We start from the raw sequence: 22,170 nt of genomic DNA, 5'->3' as shown, positions 1-22,170 counted from the left end.
CATGATGGCAATTTGTAACTAATGGATCAGTGCTGGACCACAATCAGTTATAATATAAATCAATGATCTGATGACAGGTGAATGTACTATAGCCACATTTGTGGATGACAAAAATAGGGTGGGAAGGCAAGTAGTGAGGATGACTCAAGGAGTCGACAGAGGAATATAGATAGGTTAAGTGAGTGGGCAAACACTTGGCAGATATAATATGTGGGAAAATGTGCTCTGCGGTAAGAAAAAGTAGAAAAACTGAGTATTATTTAAATGGGGAAATACTGCAGAAAGTTCCAGCCTGTGGCATTTAGTAGTTCTGGTCCATAAATCACAAAGTTGGCATCCACGTTCAGCTCATAATAGACAAGGTAATGAGACTGCTGACCTTTATTTCAAAGGGAATGGAAGAGGAAAAAGGAAAGGGAGGTTTTGCTAAATCTATACAAAGGCACAAGTCAAACTGTAAGAAGTCTAGTCCTTTTATTTAAGGGATATACTGGAATTGGACACAGTCCCAAAAGTTTCACTGTGTTAATACTGGACATGGAGTGATTTTGTTATGAGTAGAGGTTGAATAGATTGGGCTTGTACAAATTAGTGGAGTTAACAGAAAGAGAGGTCTTGTTGAAACAAAAGATTGTCAGAGGGCTAGACAGGGGAGATGCAGAGAGGCTGTTTCCCCTTGTGGGAGACTGTCGAGCAAGAATGCATAAAATCAGAGTAAGGAGTTGACCACATGACAGACAAGAAGAATTTTTTCTGAGAGTTGTGAATCTATTTATTCTTTGCCGCACAGCACATGGTGACGAAAACCATATATTTTAAATATGCTTTAATTTTGGAATTTGGATTTCAAAATAGATGCAGATGAACGTTAGTTATTTCTGTGAAGGATTTTCTTTAAACAAAACAGTCACAGTGTCCTTACGGAATAATGACCTAATCCAGTGTTTGTCAAGACAGCAAGTGACTACAAACCTGTGGTGTTAATGAAAAGATGTTTATGCAGTTATGCTAGGAAAGTTAGAGTAAACATGTAGAGCTAGTTTGTTTTTGTTCAGAAGAATGTAAGACAAGCAAGCTTTTTTTAAAAATGAAGTTCAGTTCAGAAACAAGTTTTTCTTGTTCAGTTCACATTAATGTGTTGAGTTTCGATGTTTAGTCTCCTTCCTAGTAAGTTGACTAACTTTTTAGGGCAGTTCGGACAAGAGTTTAGTTTGTAAAACTTCCAAGCAAGAGAGTTTGGTTAGAAAACTACAAGTTATTAGCACCAAGAAACATTAATTTCTTGGATTTGTGGAAAAGACATTTATCCCAAACTTCTAAATTATGCAGCATCCTGACCAGCATACCGATGAAACTGTAGCTCCAAATCACGAGCAGAAAAGGCAAAGGCTTCTTTTATTGCAAAACACTAGCAGAATTTTTCACTAAAAATTTTCAAAACTATTCAGCCTCTGATACTAAGTGGAATGGATGCTAGAAATAGAGTTGTACCTTAAGTACGGCACGGTGGCACAGTGGTTAGCACTGCTGCCTCACAGCACCAGAGACCTGGGTTCACTACCTGGGTTCACTTCCTGCCTCAGGCAAATGACTGTGTGGAGTTTGCACATTCTCCCCGTGTCTGTGTGGGTTTCCTCTGGGTGCTCCAGTTTCCTCCCACAGTCCAAAAATATGCAGGTTAGGTGAATTGACCACGCTAAATTGCCCATAGTGTTAGGGGCTGGGGTAAATGTAGGGGAGTGGGGCTGGGTCGGTGTGGGCTTGTTGGGCCGAAGGGCCTGTTTCCACACTGTAAGTACTCTAATCTAATCTAAAAAGTCTTATGCTAATCTTGAAAATATCTCTCTCCGAGAACAAGCCTATCCACAAAGTTCTGCAGTAAACCTCAAATTATAGGATCAGCTACCCCTTTACATCTGAAATTACATGAGCAACCCACCAAATAATTGGTGTGGGATCCATTGTGGAAGTTATGCATACATCACAAGGTGCCTGTTTCAGCCAATGCTGTTCAATTTTCTTTGTATGCTGGGAAACTCTCAAATACTACTTACTGACCTAACTGATTAATCAACATCAGTTCATAAAAAATCTTCACTACTCCTTGCATGAAATAGGAGAACCTGCGTAAGTGCAACTCTAATGTGCTTGCAAGGCTGAATTTTAATTTTGCAGAACACTGGAGAGAAGAACTCCAGGATAACCTGCGGGGAACCAAGGAGTGAGAGCTCAAATGCAGATGCTGTTTTGCACATCTATTATACACACCACTGATGATGATCTGGGCTTCAACCTAAAAAGGGCTCACGATAGAGGTAACAAGGGAACTTTACTGTCAGTTTTCCACTGGTGAGAAACACACAGGTCTTTGATCATCAGCAACAGGCAGCTGACAGTGAGAGAAATGATGATGGTGGCGATGGTTCATCATCATTGCCTCCCAGTAACCTCCTTCAAAATTAAGAGGTAGATAGAGAAGTAGCACATTTGTGTCAATGCCAAATAGCTAGCATTAACACCAGGGTTAAAAAAGGATAAATGCAAGTCACAAGATGCCCAACATTAAGGCCTAGCCGTTTACTACCCTAACCTCTGACACTTAAAGATTAACAGTTCAAGATTTTCAATGCAGTTGTGACTAGGCACCAGGTGACAACTGGTGAGACTTTAAAGGAAAATCTCTTCAGAAACAATAGAGCAGTTTTGCATGGTATCACAACGAGAGAACAAGAATACTTCCCTTTCTTCCCTTGACTACAGTACCTCTTCTAAATCAAAGTCATTGATAGGTTCAGTTGAAAACCATTTATCCAGCAATGTGATTTAAGATTCACAGTCAGTTACAGAAAAAAATTCTGCTGCTTGGTATATTTCAAAGGAATCCTGAATGACAAAAACAAACTGCACACAAGAAAGCAATTGCACCATCAATAAACGGAAAAAACTTAGTATGGCAACTCTCAAATGTACGAAAAAAAAACTAACTTCTGAATTTGGACAATCCAAGCTCCAATGACTTTGACTTTGAAACAACTAATCACGAATAAAGGAGTTGTAATGCAAACCACCATACAAGATATGTTAACTAAGTTTGTGCAAGGTGGATTGTTATATTAGAAAAAAGTAAATCTTTCTACCACAGAATCAGTTTTTAATGCCTGCATGTGTTGATCTAATTGAATGATGTTTATACAATGATGGAATAAACGTGTTAAGTCCATAGCAAAGGTCAGTTCACATGTTCAAAATATGGAATACAGGTATATTCTATTTTCTAAGAAAATGTCATGGATGAACAGAATGTATACCAAATTTTGAAAAGCACTATTTTTGCAAAGAAGTAAAACTAAATTTAGATTTGCATTTGCAGAGGCTTAGGTAGAAGTGGTCTCTCTCATGTCCCGAAGATAGATCTGTGGAGCACAGGCGCATTAAAGAGACGGTAAAATGTGCCTTTGGTATAGAACTACCATTTGAAGAAAACTAAACATTTATCTGGTAGCTGCTATTTTATGGGACAGAAATTATGTTTTCCTGTCAGTAAAAAGCATTAAAGTGGTTCAAGAGCAAGTCTAGGAAGGTATGTATTGTTCACATTTAGCACACATCACCTTTGGCTTCCAGTTCTTTGACCGATAACGCAGCAATTTTAGTGCACTTGTGTATTCAGCTTGCATTCTTCTAGCAGGAACAAGGAAGTCTCCATCAGCTTTTGTGATAACAACTAAATCTGCCATCTCTATTATACCACGTTTAATACCCTAAAGGAACAAAAAAAAATTACTTCACTGCAGAGAATACAGATATATTTTTAAAGTCCAATCCTATTGTTTAATGATTTTTCTCTATGCCTGTCTTTTGAAGGAACATTCTTAAATATAATCCACCTTTAGCATATATTCTTAGCTATTAATTATTTGAGAGCTTCGGCAGTGGGACTGGCAGGCTACTCAACTAGATGAGACATTATAGCTGAAGATGCATGGCTCATGCTTTATAGATGACACATAATTGATACTGACACGTGCAATTCCTGAATTGCAACTACTGATGGGAATGTTGACCAACTTTCCTCTCACCAACTTGGGCACAATTTTTATTTTCCACATCATATCAGGTAAGATATGCTAATTTAAGGACTAATTTACTCAGAATCCTTTTACGTCACTTAGGAACCTACAGAAGTCACTTAAACTCAAATTTGGAAGCAAACCTATTCCTCAATGACATGCAACCAAGCAACAGCAGAATGTCTGAGGCTCTGACACAAAGTGTAAAGTTTTTGGAAGTTTCAAATTTAAAGTTTCAATATTTTCCTTTCTTTGTTTCCCTGCCACACCCCAATTTCCAGGAGGGCACGTAATTCTCTTGCCTGAGAATTGTTCTAGTCTGTCAAACACTGCAGTGTTCCTTCCTAACAGATTTGTCTCTTTAGGGCAAGGCTGATTTTACACTATATATGCCCTCTACTCTTTCCCCAGCATTCAAAATAATTTGCCATTTTTCAAAGACAACCAGAGAATCCAATATTTGGATAATCGAATGCCGGATAATCGAGCTTCCTCTGTAAACATATTAGCGATATAGTCTAATCAAGCCAGTAAAACACACGTTTGACATATTTAGTAAATGTCAATGGGGAAAGAAAATGCTCACACACTACCTCTGGAATGCAAGTGCCCTGACATTTTACACGTCTTACAAAAATTTTAAGTGTTTACATTAATACCCTACTGCTGAATAAATTTAATCAAAATTAAATGTGTGCAACTGAAATTATATTTTTATTAGTTTAAAACAGTACAGGTCAACATGGATTCATTCTACAAGTAGGCAAGTACTATCATACAGTCCAATGAAACTTGGGTTTAAAAAAAAGTTGCGATTGTAATCAAAATTTAAAACAAAAATAACGCAAGAACTAACCCCACATAAAACCTCCAGCTTTCCAAATGACTTATTTAATTTCAAACTAACCCTACTGAGATACTGCAAGATTGAGTCACAATACACACCAAGTATCAACCAAGGCATTTTAGTTAGACTCAGAATCCCTCAAAGGAGAAATACATTACAGCAATACAATCCAAGGGAGGATGCCATAACTTAAAAGAAAAGGCATTGGTGCAATATTGGCACAGTTTTCAACAAAATATCTCAAAATCTCAAGTTTATTCCTGCTCGCTGCCCTTAAATTGCAATGAACCCAAACAATTTTGAAATATTTGTTGATAGCAATAATTCAGGTTAAATTTAAATTAAAACTTTAAATTAAGAAAGAATTTGAGACAGTTTCTATTTGATCTAAATTCCACACATCAACCATTAATTAATTAAAATATCCAACAAACAGCTTGCATCTTACCTGCAATTCATCTCCTCCTACCGGTGGAACGAATAAAATCAGCATATCCACCATGTCTGCTACTGCAAATTCTGACTGGCCCACGCCTGTAAAATAAAAACACACTAACATTCAATAGTTCTAGCAAAACTATATTTGGAGTAGGATAGGCAATTCAGCCAGTTGCACTTGCTCCGCCATTTAAAATGATCACGGTGGATCAAATACATCAATGTCTTTTATCCACACCATTTTATAACCTTTTTAAGAATTGATCAAATATTTTATCAACCTCTCCATTAAATATGACTAAGCTTCCTCTGGAGTGGAGAATTCCAAAGATTCACTACTGTATAAAGAAACACTCATTTGTGCTAAATGCATCCCCCGATTAACTGCAGGATAAATATCTTGCCTGTATCCATCCTGTCTATTCTTTTAAGTATTTTGTAGGTTTTAATGACATCACCAATCATTTTTCAAAACTATAAAGAGAAAACAGGTGTAGCATTAAGCTTCAATCAAAATGCATTTTATTCTTCCTAGATTGTTAAAATACAATAAAAAATTGGTATAGCTTTACTCTATTGAAATACTTAAGGTGTTATTTAACCACTAATCAACTATTTCAAAAGAGGCAGCATGCCATAAACAAACCCTTGGCAAAACTTATTATTCTCACGTGCTACCTCCTGAACCAAGTAAAGAGAAACGCCAAAAGAAATAATCTGCCCTTTTTGATTTTTTTTAAAAGAGGAAGCCTCTCTGTCTAAAACTTCACCCAATTAGCAGAGAAGTCACGCTTTCGGCTCCAGCGGCCAGCAAAAACCTACTCCATTGAAAGCAAAACTAGTCTTGAGTGTGAGAGCTTGACCCCACCCACTCGTGATTCTTTGTCTTACTTTAGAAAAACAAATATCTATGGAGAATTCAAAGCTGTTTACCAACTGCCTGTCTGAAAGAGACATTTTGACACCAATGACAATACCCCTCTGCAAAAGAAGCAAGACAGAACACATCTCAAAGGCACAGTATTGTCACAAAACTTAGTTTCTGTCCTCTCTGGCAATAATATAAGTAGACCAGGTGCGATCTACCAAGCTCTGTAGGCACTGAAGCTAAATTTACAACACCTGCTTGGAAATCTTCTTGTAACAAAGACTAATATCTATTAGCATTCTTAGTAGTTTGCTGCACTAGTATGCTAGCCTTCCGTGACTTATTGACAAGGACACAAAATTCCTTGCGTATCTATACTTTTCAATCTCTCCCCATTTAAGAAATACTCCATATAAATATTGTTCCTATCAAAACAGATATCTTGCCTCTCACTAAATCTGTCCAAATGCTTTTGAAATAATTTTGTATCTTGCTCTGCAAAATTGGATCCGATAAACAAATAATTTATATATATGAGGCCCAAATACAAATCCTTGTGACCCCAGCCAATGAAGATGAACTTCCTTTTTATTACTTCCTTTATATTCTTTTGTATCTCAAAGTGGTCCCAAATTGTGACAACAAAACACTATTCATTGCATCTCCCTAGATATATGTGACAATAGATAATTTATCCATCAAGTTAATATCAATGGAGAAGATTTTCATAATGTAATTAACCGTGATACATTTCAGAATATTATTTGAATATCAGCTTCATGCACAAAAGAATGCAGAAGCTCTCCAGACCCACAAGGATTCACCAAGGCTCCTTCAACAACACCCTCCAAACCCATGACAACAACCATTTGAAAAGGCAAGATACATTGAAATACCATCACCTGTAATCTCTCCTCCAACCCATTTGCCATCCTGACTTGGCAACATAAGACCGTTCATTCATTGTCACCTGGCCAAAATCCTGAAACTCCACTCCTAGAATTACTGTACTTAGTAATGGACTGCAGTGATTAAAAAAAAACTCATAACCACCTTAAAGGGCAACTAAGGTCAAGCAATAAATACTGACCAAGCCAAATGACACAGTCAACTTAAAATATTCAGGGAACAGCAAAATTGCTCAATTGTACCTATCAGAGTTTACAAATAACAGATCTTGGACATCAAGTTTAAACCTTAATATAACAAATAATTTATTAATATAGAGATGCATAGTAGAACACTGATAAACTACATGGCTACCTAATTAATATCTACAATATAAGTTCAAATCTCTTGGAATATAAACTTCCATTCTCATACTGACAGACATAATTAAGGGATAAATCAGAAGTGAAAAATCAAAGATCTTAATTTGCCAGTTCGATAACCTTTTCAATTATGATTACCATGCCTTCATGAAATTCTTGGATGATGGGTTGTACTGTAGGCACAAAACTACCTGGACACAGTTTTATTCCACAATGCACATTGGCTACAACATGATTGATGGATTGTGAACTTTTCTTTATATAACACAAACTTCCTACTGAACGGGTATATTGGGTTTTTCTATAGCACAAGGTTGCAGAGGAACACAACTCTCTTGTTATAGCAGAACGACCATTATTTAGCCTGAATTCCAAAGTCACTAGCCAAAGTAAAAAGATTCTGCAGATCGTGGGACACTTTTTACTTGTGTCTTATGGCAGAGGTGCTTTTCTCAGAACTTTCAACAAGTTGATTACTGAAGAACAACTAGAGAGAACAGAATCAAAAGTAAAAACGACAGTGTAGTCCTGCAGCTTCCAAAGCCAAATGGTCTCTGGCCAAAACCCAGTCAGATCCAGTTAACTTTGTTTACTTTCTTTTTAATATTCTTTGCGATTGGTTAGCCAGCTCCAGTCCTCCCTTGATTGATCAAGTCAACATCCAACCTACTGCCAGTTCCTGATACATTTGTACTGAATCATCCACACTATAAATCTGCATTATTTTTCCAGACCAATTCCCAAAAGCAAACATTAACCTTTTGTTCTCTTCTTTTTAAAAAAGCTGCTGCTTAAAGTTTCAATTTCAACTCATTTCCAAACCTAAAAGAAACACAGATGGTCTGAACACATTGAACCCAAGAATATTTTTTAAAAAACAATATAGCAGCTCCAAAATGGAAGTGTTTGGAACAATTCTACAAATTCTCCAGAAAAGCAGTATGAATGGATCACTCAGTAGAGCAGTGAATCATTCAACTTCAAGCTTTCTTAAAGTCATAACTAACTAGAACCTTAACTGGAGAAGACACATAAAAACAATGGCTACGAGCCAAAGTCAGAAGCTGAGAATTCTGTGACAAATAACTTGTCAGAGTTTGTGCGAAGATTTGTAGCTCGGATGCTCGTTGTTGTGGTTCTGTTCGCCGAACTGGGAATTTGTGTTGCAGACGTTTCATCCCCTGTCTAGGTGACATCCTCAGTGCTTGGGAGCCTCCTGTGAAGCGCTTCTGTAACCTTTCCTCCACCATTTGTAGCGGTTTGAATCTGCCGCTTCAGTTGTCAGTTCCAGCTGTCTGCTGCAGTGGCCAGTATATTGGGTCCAGGTCGATGTGCTTGTTGATTGAATCAGTGGATGAGTGCCATGCCTCTAGGAATTCCCTGGCTGTTCTCTGTTTGGCTTGTCCTATAACCTCAACACCAAGGAGAGGGAAGCACTAAAAGCACTAAGAAACGATAAGAACATAATCATACTACCAGCAGACAAAGGCAGAATGACGGTCATCCTGGACAAAGCAGAGTTCATTCAGAAAGTGCAACAACTACTTACAGATATCAAAACCTACCAAAAGAGGGAGTTTGACCCCACCCCACAGCTCACCAATAGGATAAACAACACACTGAGGAACCTACAAAAAAAAACGGACAGATAACCAGGTTTGACCGACAGAGAATGAAACCTGAAAGCAACAACACGCCCAGATTCCATGGACTACCTAAAGTGCACAAACCAGACATCCCACTTAGACCCATCGTATCACTACCAGGGACACCATCACACAAACTGGCTAAAGAACTACAGCAGAAACTGAAACACCTGATCAGCAGATCCAGACACTATACAGTCAACACAAGAATTCTTGGACATCATCAGAAATATACACATAGACAAGGAAGAAACTATGGTCTCATTCAATGCAACGGCACTGTTCACCTCTATCGACAAAACCCTAGCCAGAGAAACAATTGCCAACCTACTGGACATACAGAACAGACAACAAGAAGGTGAACCTATCAACAAAGACTGCATACTCAAACTACTGGACCTGTGCCTCACAATACACTTCACATTCAACAATCAAATATATGAACAAATCAACGGCACACCCATGGGCTCACCCATCTCTGGACTCATAGCAGAAGCGGTAATGCAAAGATTAGAACAAACAGTCATACCGCAAATTCAACCCAAATTCTGGGTCAGGTATGTGGATGACACCTTTGTAATCATTAAAAACACAGAAATAGAGAACACACACCGGATCATCAACGCCACACTCACAGGAATCCAATTCACTAGAGTGGAAGAAAAGGACAACCAACTCCCATTCCTAGACGTGATGGTACAGAGAACACCGAACGGAGAATTCACCACAAAGGTATACAGGAAAGCCACACACACAGACTAAGTCCTGAACTATGAAAGCAACCACCCCAACACATACAAAAGAAGCTGCATCAAGACACTGTTCAAAAGGGCCACATCACACTGCAGCACACCAAACCTGCAAAAAGAGGAAGAACACCTCTACAATGTATTTGCCAAAAACAGATACCCCCACAATTTCATCAACAGTGCCCAAGGGAAAGACAACGGAACGAGGACATGCCACAACCCAAAGGACTAGCCACTTTACCATACATCAAGAACATTTCTGAACTGACAGCCACTAGGACTCATAACAACACACAAACCAACAGCCACTCTCAGACAACAACTCACCAGGACAAAGGACCCGATACCCAGCATTAGCAAAACCAACGTAGTATACAAAATCCCATGCAAGGACTGCACAAAACACTACATAGGACAAACAGGAAGACAGCTAAGATCCGCATCCATGAACACCAACTAGCCACGAAACGACACGACCAGCTATCCTTAGTAGCCACACACGTAGATGACAAGCAACATGAGTTTGATTGGGACAACACTACTATTATAGGACAAGCCAAACAGAGAACAGCCAGGGAATTCCTAGAGGCAGGGCACTCATCCACTGATTCAATCAACAAGCACATCGACCTGGACCCAATATACCGGCCACTGCAGCGGACAGCTGGAACTGACAACCGGAAGTGGCAGATTCAATCCGCTACAAATGCCGGAGGAAAGATCACAGAAGCGCTTCACAGGAGGCTCCCAAGCACTGAGGATGTCACCTAGACAGGGGACGAAACGTCTGCAACACAAATTCCCAGCTCGGTGAACAGAACCACAACAATAACTTGTCAAAGCCTTCCCATCATCCCCAAGGCATACATCAGAAGCGTGAATGAATTCATCCCACCTGCCTAGGTTACGACTCCCTGGATCATAATTTGAACCTCGTTAATCTCAGAGTTGAAAGAAGATAGAGGACATTTCTTTTTGATTAGCCTGAGTATTGAGTTGTCATACACATAATTGCAAGGATATACTGATGTCCTTTTTTTTGTCTTTGGTAATACCCACATGTAAATAACACAAAGTTGTTCTTCAAAAACTGGCTAAGAAACAATAGTGCTGGTATGATTACATGTGGAGGTTTTCCTACCATCTCGGATAAAGTAAGGACTGCAGATCAGAGTCAAGAGTGTGGTGCTGGAAAAGCACAGCAGGTCAGGCAGCATCCGAGGAGCAGGTGAATTGACATTTCGAGTATATGCCCTTCATCAGGGATGAGGCTTGTGGGCTGTTGTAGAGAGAGGAGGAGAACTTCTTCAAGGCAGGCATCCTTGGAAGAGGCTTTGCACGAAGGTTGAAATCAACTAGGAGCAAGTGAGGACTGCAGATGCTGGAGATCAGAATAGACAGTGTGCTGCTGGAAAAGCACAGCAGCATCCTTGGAAAGGACTTCGCAGTAGGGTTGAGGCATCCTTGGAACATGTGATGCAGTTCTATAAAACATGTTTATGAAGTCCTGGCCATGTAAAATAACTATTTATTGATACCTATGGTTTCTGTACTTTGTACACCCTACCGTAGGAACTCCACATGCTTCTTACAATATCTCTTTACAATATTCCTGGCAATACCACCATTTGATGAACAAGCAAAACCTAAGTCCATTCTTCATCCACAAGTCTTTGAGAATGTCTCCACTTCCTCACTATGGAACCCTTTTAGCCTCAGCTTTAGGGTGAGCAATCTTTCCTAACTTAATTAACTCTGGATCTACTTCTGGAGCTTCAATAGATGAAGAATGTCCAAAATCTCTTGAATATCCTTAAACAGAGCTTCAGCCACCATAGCATCTGCTTGTAGTATTATTGTGACCTCTAGGGACTTTGTATAGCCACTGCTCTGGTCACAACATATGATAAAAAATACTCAGAATTGGTTAGTATTTCTAGACTCGAATGGATTTTCCATAATTATAGCTAAAGGTATGATTTCTACTCCTGCCAGGCCATCACTTCATAGTAAATCAATTCCAACTATACGCATTTTCTTTACAACCCTGATTACTACCAGCACAGAAAAGAAGTCATCCACTGTACAACAGAACTGGGATATATCTCTGCCTAGCTATTCCATTTACCAATATTTTAAATTTCAACAAATTCTCTGGAAGAAAAATTAAATCCTTCTCCAGAAAGAATCAGAGTTAACTCGTCAAGGGATGCAGAGGCATGTACTTGAAGTCTTCCTTTGAAGGAAAGGGACCATAAGCCCTCTAACTTTGTTAGAGTCCACTGGATTGTTTGCCATGAATTAAGCCCTCCTATTGTGGAATCATACTAAATACTACATTTATTTTTAGGTGAACTTTGTACCCAAAATTACCCGACTTTCAGACCAAGGTTACTGCACTAAACAACAAAATGTTATTTATTAGAATTTGCTTATTTGTCAGAAGTAATTAGACTATAGCGACAAGAGACAAACTATCGGGTATATAACAATACCAACTAAAACACTAATCGCCTTATAAACTTACCCTTACACATACAAAGAGATAAATAATTAGGGAAAATAGATTACTGCTAAGGTTAAAAAACTGGAAAGTCAGTTGTGGTGTTTGCTTCCCAACTCTGATGTTAGATAATCCTATTTCAGCTAACTATACCCTTGGTGTTCAGTTGTCTCTTTCTGGAAGCTCCCACTGGTTTGTAAGGAGTACAGAATGACAGATGCACTTGAAAAATGTCAGATTATTCAATTCAAAAAGTCACAGCTCACAGGAACAGCTGCTGGAAATGTATGACAGTATTTTGGCACACTGGTACACTCATTACTCCCAGAAATATTGTAAATTATGCCACTAATAATGTGGCAAGGGGAATACAGATGAGTCAGGCAGCACACCTCCAACCCCAAAGACCTTTTGAACATTTACAGATGGATTTTATTGAACTTAACACCCAGCAAAAGGAAAAGGTATTGTCTGGTAATAGTTGATATGTTTTCCAAATGAGTGGAAGCATTCCCATGTCTAAACAGGATGCCAATGCAGTAGCCAAGGCTTTGCTAACTGAAATAATTCTGAGATGGGGCATCCCTGAAAGGCTTAGTAGTGACAATGGGACACCATTTATCAATAATGCCCTGCACCACATCAGTAATTATTTGGGAATAAACATGAGACAACACTGTACCTACCAGTCAGCAAGCAGTGGAAACAGAAAATGCTATCCTAAAAATAAATTGACAAAATGTTGAGAGGAACTAGGGGTGACATGGACAAAGGCACTTCTGATTATGCTAATGTATATGAGATCTAGGAGGAGAGGAAGAGCTAATCCTAGCCTGTTTGAGATTTTGTTTGGTAGGCCGCCAGAAATTGGCCCAAGACCTAAGGTAAGAAAGATAACAGACCACTGTGAGGATGTAATGTTGTATTACTGTATAAAACTCTCGACACTTTTGTCTCAAATACAGAATCAAGTGAAAGCAGTACTACCCCAACCTTCAGAAGGGAAGCTGCACGATCTAGAACCTGGAGACTGGATAGTGGTGAAAGACTTCAGGAGGGAAAGCTGGAAGGCGAAGAGGTGGTTGGGACCGTTTCAAGTGCTCCTTACAACACAGACAGCTGTTAAGATCGCCGATGTATAGCTATCTGGCTCTGTATTTTTTTTTAATCTGGCTCTGTATTTTTTTTTGTCCTTATTGTCATAAAATGACAAAAGTGGGGAAATGTAATGGAAAATTAACAAAATTAACATTTACTGTGAAATCTGAAAGAGAATACTTTGCAAAATCTAATTCTTTACTAAATCTTTAGGTGGACAGCCTGACTTTGCTGAATTTTGCAAGCAGGCAGCCTGGCCTTGCAAGACTTGCAAGCAGTCGAATTCAGCAGAGTCAAGGAAAACATAAGGGCGGTAAGCAATTATATCAACAGCAAAGGAATGAGAAAAACAACTCCATATGTGGAAAGGAGGTCGAATGTTCCTTGAGCGTGTGATAAGGATAAGCGAAGTATAGTATAAAGAGAATGTGAAAGCTGTTCAGGGCCCTTACATGAGGCATTTTGCCAAGTGTGTTGGGTCCCCTGCAGAGGTTACAATAAAGCTTTTTCTTTGCTTTTGCTAGTATTTGAGTTGAGTCGATTTAATTTCCACGACAGGTAACTGGCTTTCTTCAATTTTAAACTGTTGCAGCGAACAGCTTCTGCGTAGAGAACAACAGTACAACCTTCTATATCTTTCTGTGTGTCTACGCCTCTAACTTGTTTCCAGTCCCAAATTGCTCAGTTCATGAAGAACCCAACCATGTTCACTTGTGACCAAGTCCTTGACTCCTCATTGTCTGCACATTGCAGGAATCCACAGTCACAAAAAGTTCATAACAGGTACGTAATTTCTTGCTGCGAAATTATGCAGCCATCCCAACAAATTCATGGTTTTTAAACAATTAGTTGCCTTGAAGACCACAGTTTTTAAATACACAAAAATAAAATGACTCTTTGCACCTACATGAGTGTTGCCTCAAAACAAACAGCATGATACCTTCCAGAGCAAACTAGCCTACTTGATTAGCACTATATCCATTCCTCTACAGTGCTGTAGATTGCACCATCTACAAGATACAATGCAGAATTTGCCAAGATTCCCATGGCAGCACTTTTAAAAGCCCACATCTATCACCTAGAGCAAGGACAGAAGCCATATGAACCGCCAATTACATGTTACCCTCAGAGTGATGCAGCATTTTGATGGCATTTATGCAATGTCACTGCACCAAACTAATTACTCTGTCCATCCCTTCCTCTCTAAGCAACTGGTCAACATTAGCACCCCAGTTCTGCAGAATCACTTATGTAGCCAATGAGGATCAGAAAACAAATATTCAAACCTCCAAGTTTTACTCCCATTAAAGGCAGTTCATAAATACAAGTTCAGATTATTGATGGAAGGCATGAAATAATCTTGGAGAAAGTGAATACTGCAGATCTTGGAGATCAGAGTCAAAAAGTGTGGAGCTGGAAAAGCACAGCAGGTCAGGCAGCATTTGAGGAGGAGGAGAATTTTTGGCATAAGCCCTTCATCAGGGATGAAATAATCTTGGGCAGGCACCATGATTATCCCAGGAGTGTCTTTAAAAAAGTTAAGCTTTCGAGGGATATGAATGCTTATATCTGTCTGTCATCAACTCTGTGCCGTGTAATGCTCTGAGCAACAGTCTCTCTCATTGCCCAGTAAACTAAAAATGCAATTAGAACACTGATTGACCTCCCAAGGGCCAAAACTGGGTCATGGGTAGGCTAGGCAACCCATCCAATGTTGCCTCCACTGTTCATAAAATTGCAGCAAAGGCAGTCAGGCAAGCAGGCCATAGGTAGTATGTCTCCCTAATTTATGGATTCACCTTCAGGTTTTCACATTCACTTGCAGTTCAAGATTACTTGTAATGTTCAAAGCTAACATGACAAACAATGCAGCTAAGACAAAATGCTCTATTTCCACTAGTAACAAAACAGGCATGTTTCCCTCTTCTAAATTTCTGCAATTGTTTATGAGCTTCCAATTTTTTTTTATTGTTGGTTCTTATTTCAGCCAAATTTTGGAAACATATTTAAACAGGATATTAAATTGTTACTGTTCATACATAATCAATAGCTGCGCCAGTAAGTCCATTTTTGTCGCTCTCCAAAGCTATGACAAAATTTCAAACCAGAATTTCTTTACTTTTAATATTGTCACCAATAAACCCATCTGCACATCACCACTGTTCACAAAGAACAAGTAGTTTCAATTAGATTGAGTAAAAGAAGTAAAGCAAGGATAAAACTGAATCTAAAGGTAAGAACTGTAAAATCAAGACGTTGCTCAAACAGGAACCAATGTGTGCCAGTGAAAACACTGTTGATGGTTAAAACAAGACTTGGTACTAGAACATGACCAGAAGGGCTCTTCACAGCCTCAAGCTTACATAAGGTACAACATGGAAAACCAGTCAGAACGGTATTGGAATAGTCAAGTCTAGAGGTAATAAATGCATGGATGAGAAAAAAAGTAGGGTGAATTTTTTCTACTCTGGGTTGGTCATCTGCAGATGCAGATCTAAAGTACTCAATGAACCAGAGAAAATGCTACGAATTAGATGCCACTGCCTGAAAGCAAATTAAATATTAAATTTCAATATGGATTGAATTAAAACATAGAAATTAGTACAGTACAGCACAGTACAGGTCTTTCAACCCTCGATGTTGTGCCAGCCTTTTATCGCACTCTAAGATCAGAGTAACCTACATACCCTTCATTTTACTATCATCCACATGCCTATCCAAGCATCGCTTAAATGTACCTAATGTGTCTGACTAACACTGACACCAATGGCAGTGCATTCCACGCACCAATCAATTAAAGAACCTATCTCCCCTAAACCTTCCTCCAATTACCTTAAAATGATGCCCCTCATGATACACATTTCCACCATGGCAAAAAGTCTCCGGCTATTCACTCTATCTATGCCTCTCAACCTCTTCTACACCTCTATCAAGTCACCTCTCCTACTTCTTTGCTTCAATGAGAAAGGCGCTAGCTCCCTCAACCTTTCTTCATAAGACATGCCCTCCAGTGCAGGCAGCATCCTGGGAAATCTCATCTGCACCCTCTCTAAAGCTTCCACATCTTTCCTTTAATGAGGTGACCAGTTCTTTGAGGAGGTAATTAAGATTTGAAAGGGGAATAAATTGTGGGGAATAGGCAATGAGCAGGAGAATTGGATTAATTGGATAACTCTCTAAAACAAAATAGGGGTACAATTGGTTTAGTAGCCTTCTTCTGACCTGTTCAATGCTATAATCCATTGTGCAACGTCTTCAGCTTTCATCTTACAAATGCAAGCAGTAAAATGATCAGTTTAAAGAGCAAGTGAAGTTCATTAATAATGGCAAGGTATGAACTGAGTTATTTAAAGTTTTATTCTATTGTAGAATGAGAGCATCTATCGCTCACCCTAACTCTCCTCAAGAAGCTGGTGGACAGACATCATCTTGAACTGCTATAGTCATCTGGTATAGAAATAACAGCAGCACTGCGAGGAAAGACCTTCCAGATTTGTGGTCCAGTGACAGTGAAGGTACAGCAACATAGTTCTGAGTCAAAAACAAGTGTGCACTTTAAGGAGAACATGGAGGTGGTGGCACCTGATGCCACTGATCTTCAGGATAGTAGAGTATTAGGCTTGGAAGGTGGGAAAGGACAGCTTAATTTCTGTCATGAAACATAGGAGTGGAAGTAAGGTCATTCGGCCCATCGAATCCACTCCGCCATTCAATCATGGCTGCTGGGCACTTCAACTCCACTTACCCGCATTCTCCCCGTAGCCCTTAATTCCCTGAGACAACAAGAATCTATCAATCTCTGCCCTGAAGACATTTAGCGTCCCGGCCTCCACTGCACTCTGCGGCAATGAATTCCACAGGCCCACTACTCTCTGGCTGAAGAAATGTCTCTGCATTTCTGTTCTGAATTTACCCCCTCTAATTCTAAGGCTGTGTCCACGGGTCCTAGTCTCCTCACCTAACGGAAACAATTTCCTAGCATCCACCCTTTCCAAGCCATGTATTATCTTGTACATCTCTATTAAGTCTCCCCTTAAATCTTCTAAACTCCAATGAATACAACCCCAAGATCCTCAGCCGTTCCTCATATGTTAGACCTACCATTCCAGGGATCATCCGTGTGAATCTCCGCTGGACACGTTCCAGTGTCAGTATGTCCTTCCTGAGGTGTGGGGACCAAAACTGGACATAGTACTCCAAATGGGGCCTAACCAGAGCTTTATAAAGTCTCAGTAGCACAATGGTGTTTTTATATTCCAACCCTCTTGAGATAAGTGACAACATCGCATTCGCATTCATACAAGGGAGATGTTAGAAATTATGAATGCTACAGGAGGACACTTGGACAAATTCAAGATAATCAGGCAGATTCAACATGGCTTTGTGAAAGAGAAATCATGTTTGACCAAATTACTTCAAGTTCTTTGAGGAGGTAACATTTGCTGTGGATAAAGGGTACCAGAGGACATTACACTTGGGTTTCTAGAAGGCATTTGATAAGGTGTCACATCAAAGGTTATTGCAGAAAATGAAAACACCTGGTGTAATGGACAGCATTTGGCACAGATAGAATATTGCTTGCCTAACAGGAAGCAGGGAGATGGTGCACATAGAACACTATGTGATGATGTAAATGGATCTTTTTTAGGTTGGCAAGATGTAATAAATAGTGCACCACTGTGATCAGTACTGGGAACTCAATAGTTCACAATTAGATAAACAGACAAAGAGACAAAAGGAATGGTATCCAAAATTTGATGACCACACAAAGATAGGCTGTAAACTAACTTGTGGAAGACGACATAAGGACGTTAAAAAAAAGGTGAATAGGTTAAGTAAGCTGGCAAATGGGATTTAATGTGGAAAAATGTGAAATTGTTCATGTTGGCAGGAAGGATAAAAATGCAAACCATCTAAATGGCGAAAGAATGCAGGAAAACACAGGGATCTGGGTGTCATCATTCATGAATTGCAAAAAAATTAGGATGCAGATACAACAAGGCGGCTAATAGAATTATATTGATTATCGAGAGAGGAATTGAATACAAAAGGGAGGCTATGCTTCAGTTATACAGAGCATTGTAAAACTGCAACTAGAGTACTGTGCACAGTATTTGTTACCTTATTTAAGGAAAATATGTAAATGTTTTGGAGTCAATTCAGGGCAAGTTTACTTTGAATGAGTGAGTTGTCTTATAAGGAAAGTTTGGACATGCCAGGCTTGTGTCCAGTGGAGTTCAGAAATGTATGAAGTGATTTGACTAAAAACAGATCCTGAGGGGTCTTAACAGGTAGATGTGGAGAGGGTGTTTCCTCTTCTGCAAGAATCTAGAATTGGGGGTCACTATTTCAATAATCAGGGATCTTCTATTAAACAGAGAGTAGGTGAAAAATAATTCTGAGTGGATTGACTGTCTTTGGAACTCTCTTCCTGAAAAGGAAGCAGGACCCTTGAATAATTTGAAGGCAGAAGTAAATAGATTCTTGTTCAGCAAAGGTTGTAAGATTATTGAGGTAGGCAGGAATGCGGATTTGAGGCTACAATCAGATCAGCCATAAGCTTATTAAATAGCAGAGCAGGCGAGAGGAGCTGACTGACTTACTCTGACTTCTTATTCATAATTTCATATGTATGGAGCCTTAGCGGGCTGAGGCAGTTCATACTACTGCCAATGTGGTTCAGCAAAGTAAAGGTTTAAGTTCATGAATAAGTTTGTGATCAAACTGGCTAATTTGCCCTGGATGACTGAAGTTTCAATGCTATTGGAGCTGCACTCATCCAGACAAGGGTAAAGTGTTCTATGACAATGTTGACTTTTGCCATGTAGATGGCAAAATGCTTTTTGGAGTCAGAAACTGAATAACTTGGTGCCGAATTTTCAGCCTCCTTACAGGTCTGCTAGACAGTAATTTTATGGCGAGGCAGGTTCAGCACTGATAGTACAATGGAATGCTAAGGACAGATGGTTAAATTTGGTCTTATTGGAAACATCATTGCTTAACTCATGGTCAAAATGAAATACAGTTAACAAATGTTCAAACATGTAAATTTACTTACAGGTACATTGTATTTTTAAATTTATTTAAAAAGCAAAACTCAAGTTTGTCAGTGTATATTTGATTTAAAAAAAGCTTGAAAAATTCTGACATGATTTACAATTCATTTTTGTTTCTAGTTCTCATTTTAAAAGAAAAATGCAGAACCAGTACTCGCTGAACCAACAGAAGCAATATTAATGTGTAAAGCAATCAGCAGTACATGGTGAGGAAGACAGACATGTGAATTGCAAATTTTCAGGTTGCTGGCTAGCTCAAGCTGCTCTGTTTTTAATGGAAGGAAAATAGTATCTCAGTCTTCACTTGCACTTCTGGAAGTTGGTATAATTTCACATTAATTGTCCATTAAACTTTCACAAAGTTTATTCTTGTAACTAACAATGCAAGTATCTTTTTGAACTTTGTTGCAAAGGTTCATAATGCAATCAAGTATTCACATCTGAAAATAAACAATTAAAAGTATAGAATTGTATTTCAAAAGTATTAAAAATATGAAACCTTGATTCTTTTGCTTACTTTCCCTGTCTCTTTTCACTGTTATTTCACTTGCCCCCATTCATTTCTCTTCTGTGCCTAATTGGGGCAGCACGGTGGCTCAGTGGTTAGCACTGCTGCCTCACAGCACCAGTGTCCCAGGTTCGATTCCTGCCTTGAGCGACTGACTGTGTGGAGTTTGCACATTATCCCCATGTCTGCATGGGTTTCCTCTGGGTGCTCCGGTTTCCTCCCACACTCCAAAGATATGCAGGTTAGGTGAATTGGTCATGCTAAATTGCCCATAGTCACGGGTAAATATGGGGAAGGGGAATGGGTCTGGGTGGTTACTCTTCGGAGGGTCAGTGTGGATTTGTTGAGCTGAGGGGCCTGTTTCCGTACTGTAGGGAATCTAATCTAATCATTGGATTCAGCTGCTACATTGCACCTTTATCATTCCTGAAATCTCAACAGTTAAAGAAATACACAGTTGTCCCATGACTCATTAAGATTTCAGATAGTGTTGCCCTTGGTGTACTAATATTAGCTCCAACTTCGAGCCATTGTGTAAGCATCTTTAAAATACCTCAATGTGCATAACGATGCATGTGCAAAATGCTCCTTTCTAAAATTATAAGGACAAAGAGTCTGCTGGCTAGACAACTGTTATGCCAGCATAGATATAAAAAATTGAATTTTCCTCTGGGTAATTTTTCTGCACCTAGAATCCTCTGAAAATCTCCATAACAAATGATAAAGTGTTAGACTATTAACTACACAGTCTAATTCTTGAGTCACTTTTAAACTGACCCAACATCAGACAACAAAGACCCCTCTCACCCCGGTTATACTCTCCTCCAACATCTTCCGCCAGGCAGAAGACGCAGAAGCTTAAACACACGTACCAACAGGTTCAAAAATAGCTTCTTCCCCGATGTTAAAAGACTGCTGAACAGATCTCTCTAGTTTCAAATCTAGTGCTTTCGTGCATCTCCTGTACAGCCATAACCTTGTATGCTTCGCTCTAAGCGCTCTACAATCTTTATGTCTTTTATGTTATGATCTGCCTGTGCTACACACAAAACAAAAAACCTTTCACTGTACTTAGGTATACATGACAATAATAAATCAAAGAAAATCAATACTTACATCACCCCCAGACCGTGTACACTTCTCAGTCTCTGACCAGATGCCCCTGTTGACTCAAAAAGTTCCAGACCACACCAAAGTTTCATTAACCTCGTTATTTTAGCTTAGCTGGCAAGAGGTCCGGAGCCAACACCAGAGTAGCAGTCAAGCTCTCACTTGATGGACTCTCATCAGACCTCTGTGTATAGTATAAAAACATAACAGTTTTTAGCCCTCATATCTCTCAACCCATACTTTTCATGAGTCATAAACAGATAAGCAGCATAGTTAACAATGCTCCATTAAATAGTGGAAGCAGCCCAAGCCATAGCTGCAGCCTTCAGCTTGTGCAGACAGACACACATTTTAAAATTTATGGTACATCGTTCCATAAACTTTCAACGATTGCTTCCCCAATACTCTCTCACCCTCAGGATCCAACACCCTCCTCCACCATGGGACCCAACAGCCCCAACTCAGACACATGACCACAGTCCCAGAGATCGGACATGTTTGCCCTGTAACCAGACACACGCCTGTCTGCCAGACCCAAAACCACCTGCTGCTACTGAACCAGATCTCCACAATGCTGGCCACCAGATCAAACCCCCACACAGTACTACTGGACATGAATCAATACCCCACCCAAAGACAGGAGCTGTCAAAGTGGCTTTGGGAACCTTTAAGTTTTAAAATACAGCAGCTGACTGCTGCAAAAAAGGGGCCTTGGGTTGCCTTCCTCTGACTGTCCTACACTAATGAAAGATCCATTAGAATGGAATTATGGGTCCACATTTTTTGTGGGTAACTCAAATGGAATATGCTCTTAAATGCATAGCTCTACTCTTCTGCAAAAAAAAGAACAGGAGTGTCAAACTGTAGAGGCGGCCACTTCAAGGAAAATCTGGCCCAAATTTGTCTTCTTGTGCTGGCCTCAAATACTGGAAATATGTAGACAATGTGACAGTTGCTAAATCTAGACTGTACGATCCTTGAAACTCAGAGTTAGTGAATGCAGTAG

At 39.4% G+C, this 22,170-nt stretch overlaps 1 protein-coding gene across 3 annotated transcripts in view; it reads right to left on the bottom strand.

Annotated features, from left to right (window-relative positions):
• mmaa (metabolism of cobalamin associated A) overlaps nt 1-22,170 on the bottom strand; it is a 67,432-nt gene that overhangs the window by 23,429 nt on the left and 21,833 nt on the right. For all 3 annotated transcript variants that reach the window (XM_072570671.1, XM_072570758.1, XM_072570577.1), the window contains exons 4-5: nt 5,366-5,451; nt 3,612-3,761 (exon numbers count right to left, since the gene is read on the bottom strand). In XM_072570671.1, the coding sequence (XP_072426772.1) occupies nt 3,612-3,761; nt 5,366-5,451 (236 nt within the window). The remainder of the gene's footprint in view (nt 1-3,611; nt 3,762-5,365; nt 5,452-22,170) is intronic.

The sequence above is a fragment of the Chiloscyllium punctatum genome, chromosome 1 (genome assembly GCF_047496795.1).
Source record: "Chiloscyllium punctatum isolate Juve2018m chromosome 1, sChiPun1.3, whole genome shotgun sequence".
NCBI lineage: Eukaryota > Metazoa > Chordata > Chondrichthyes > Orectolobiformes > Hemiscylliidae > Chiloscyllium > Chiloscyllium punctatum.
This window is presented reverse-complemented; position numbering and strand designations above follow the sequence as displayed.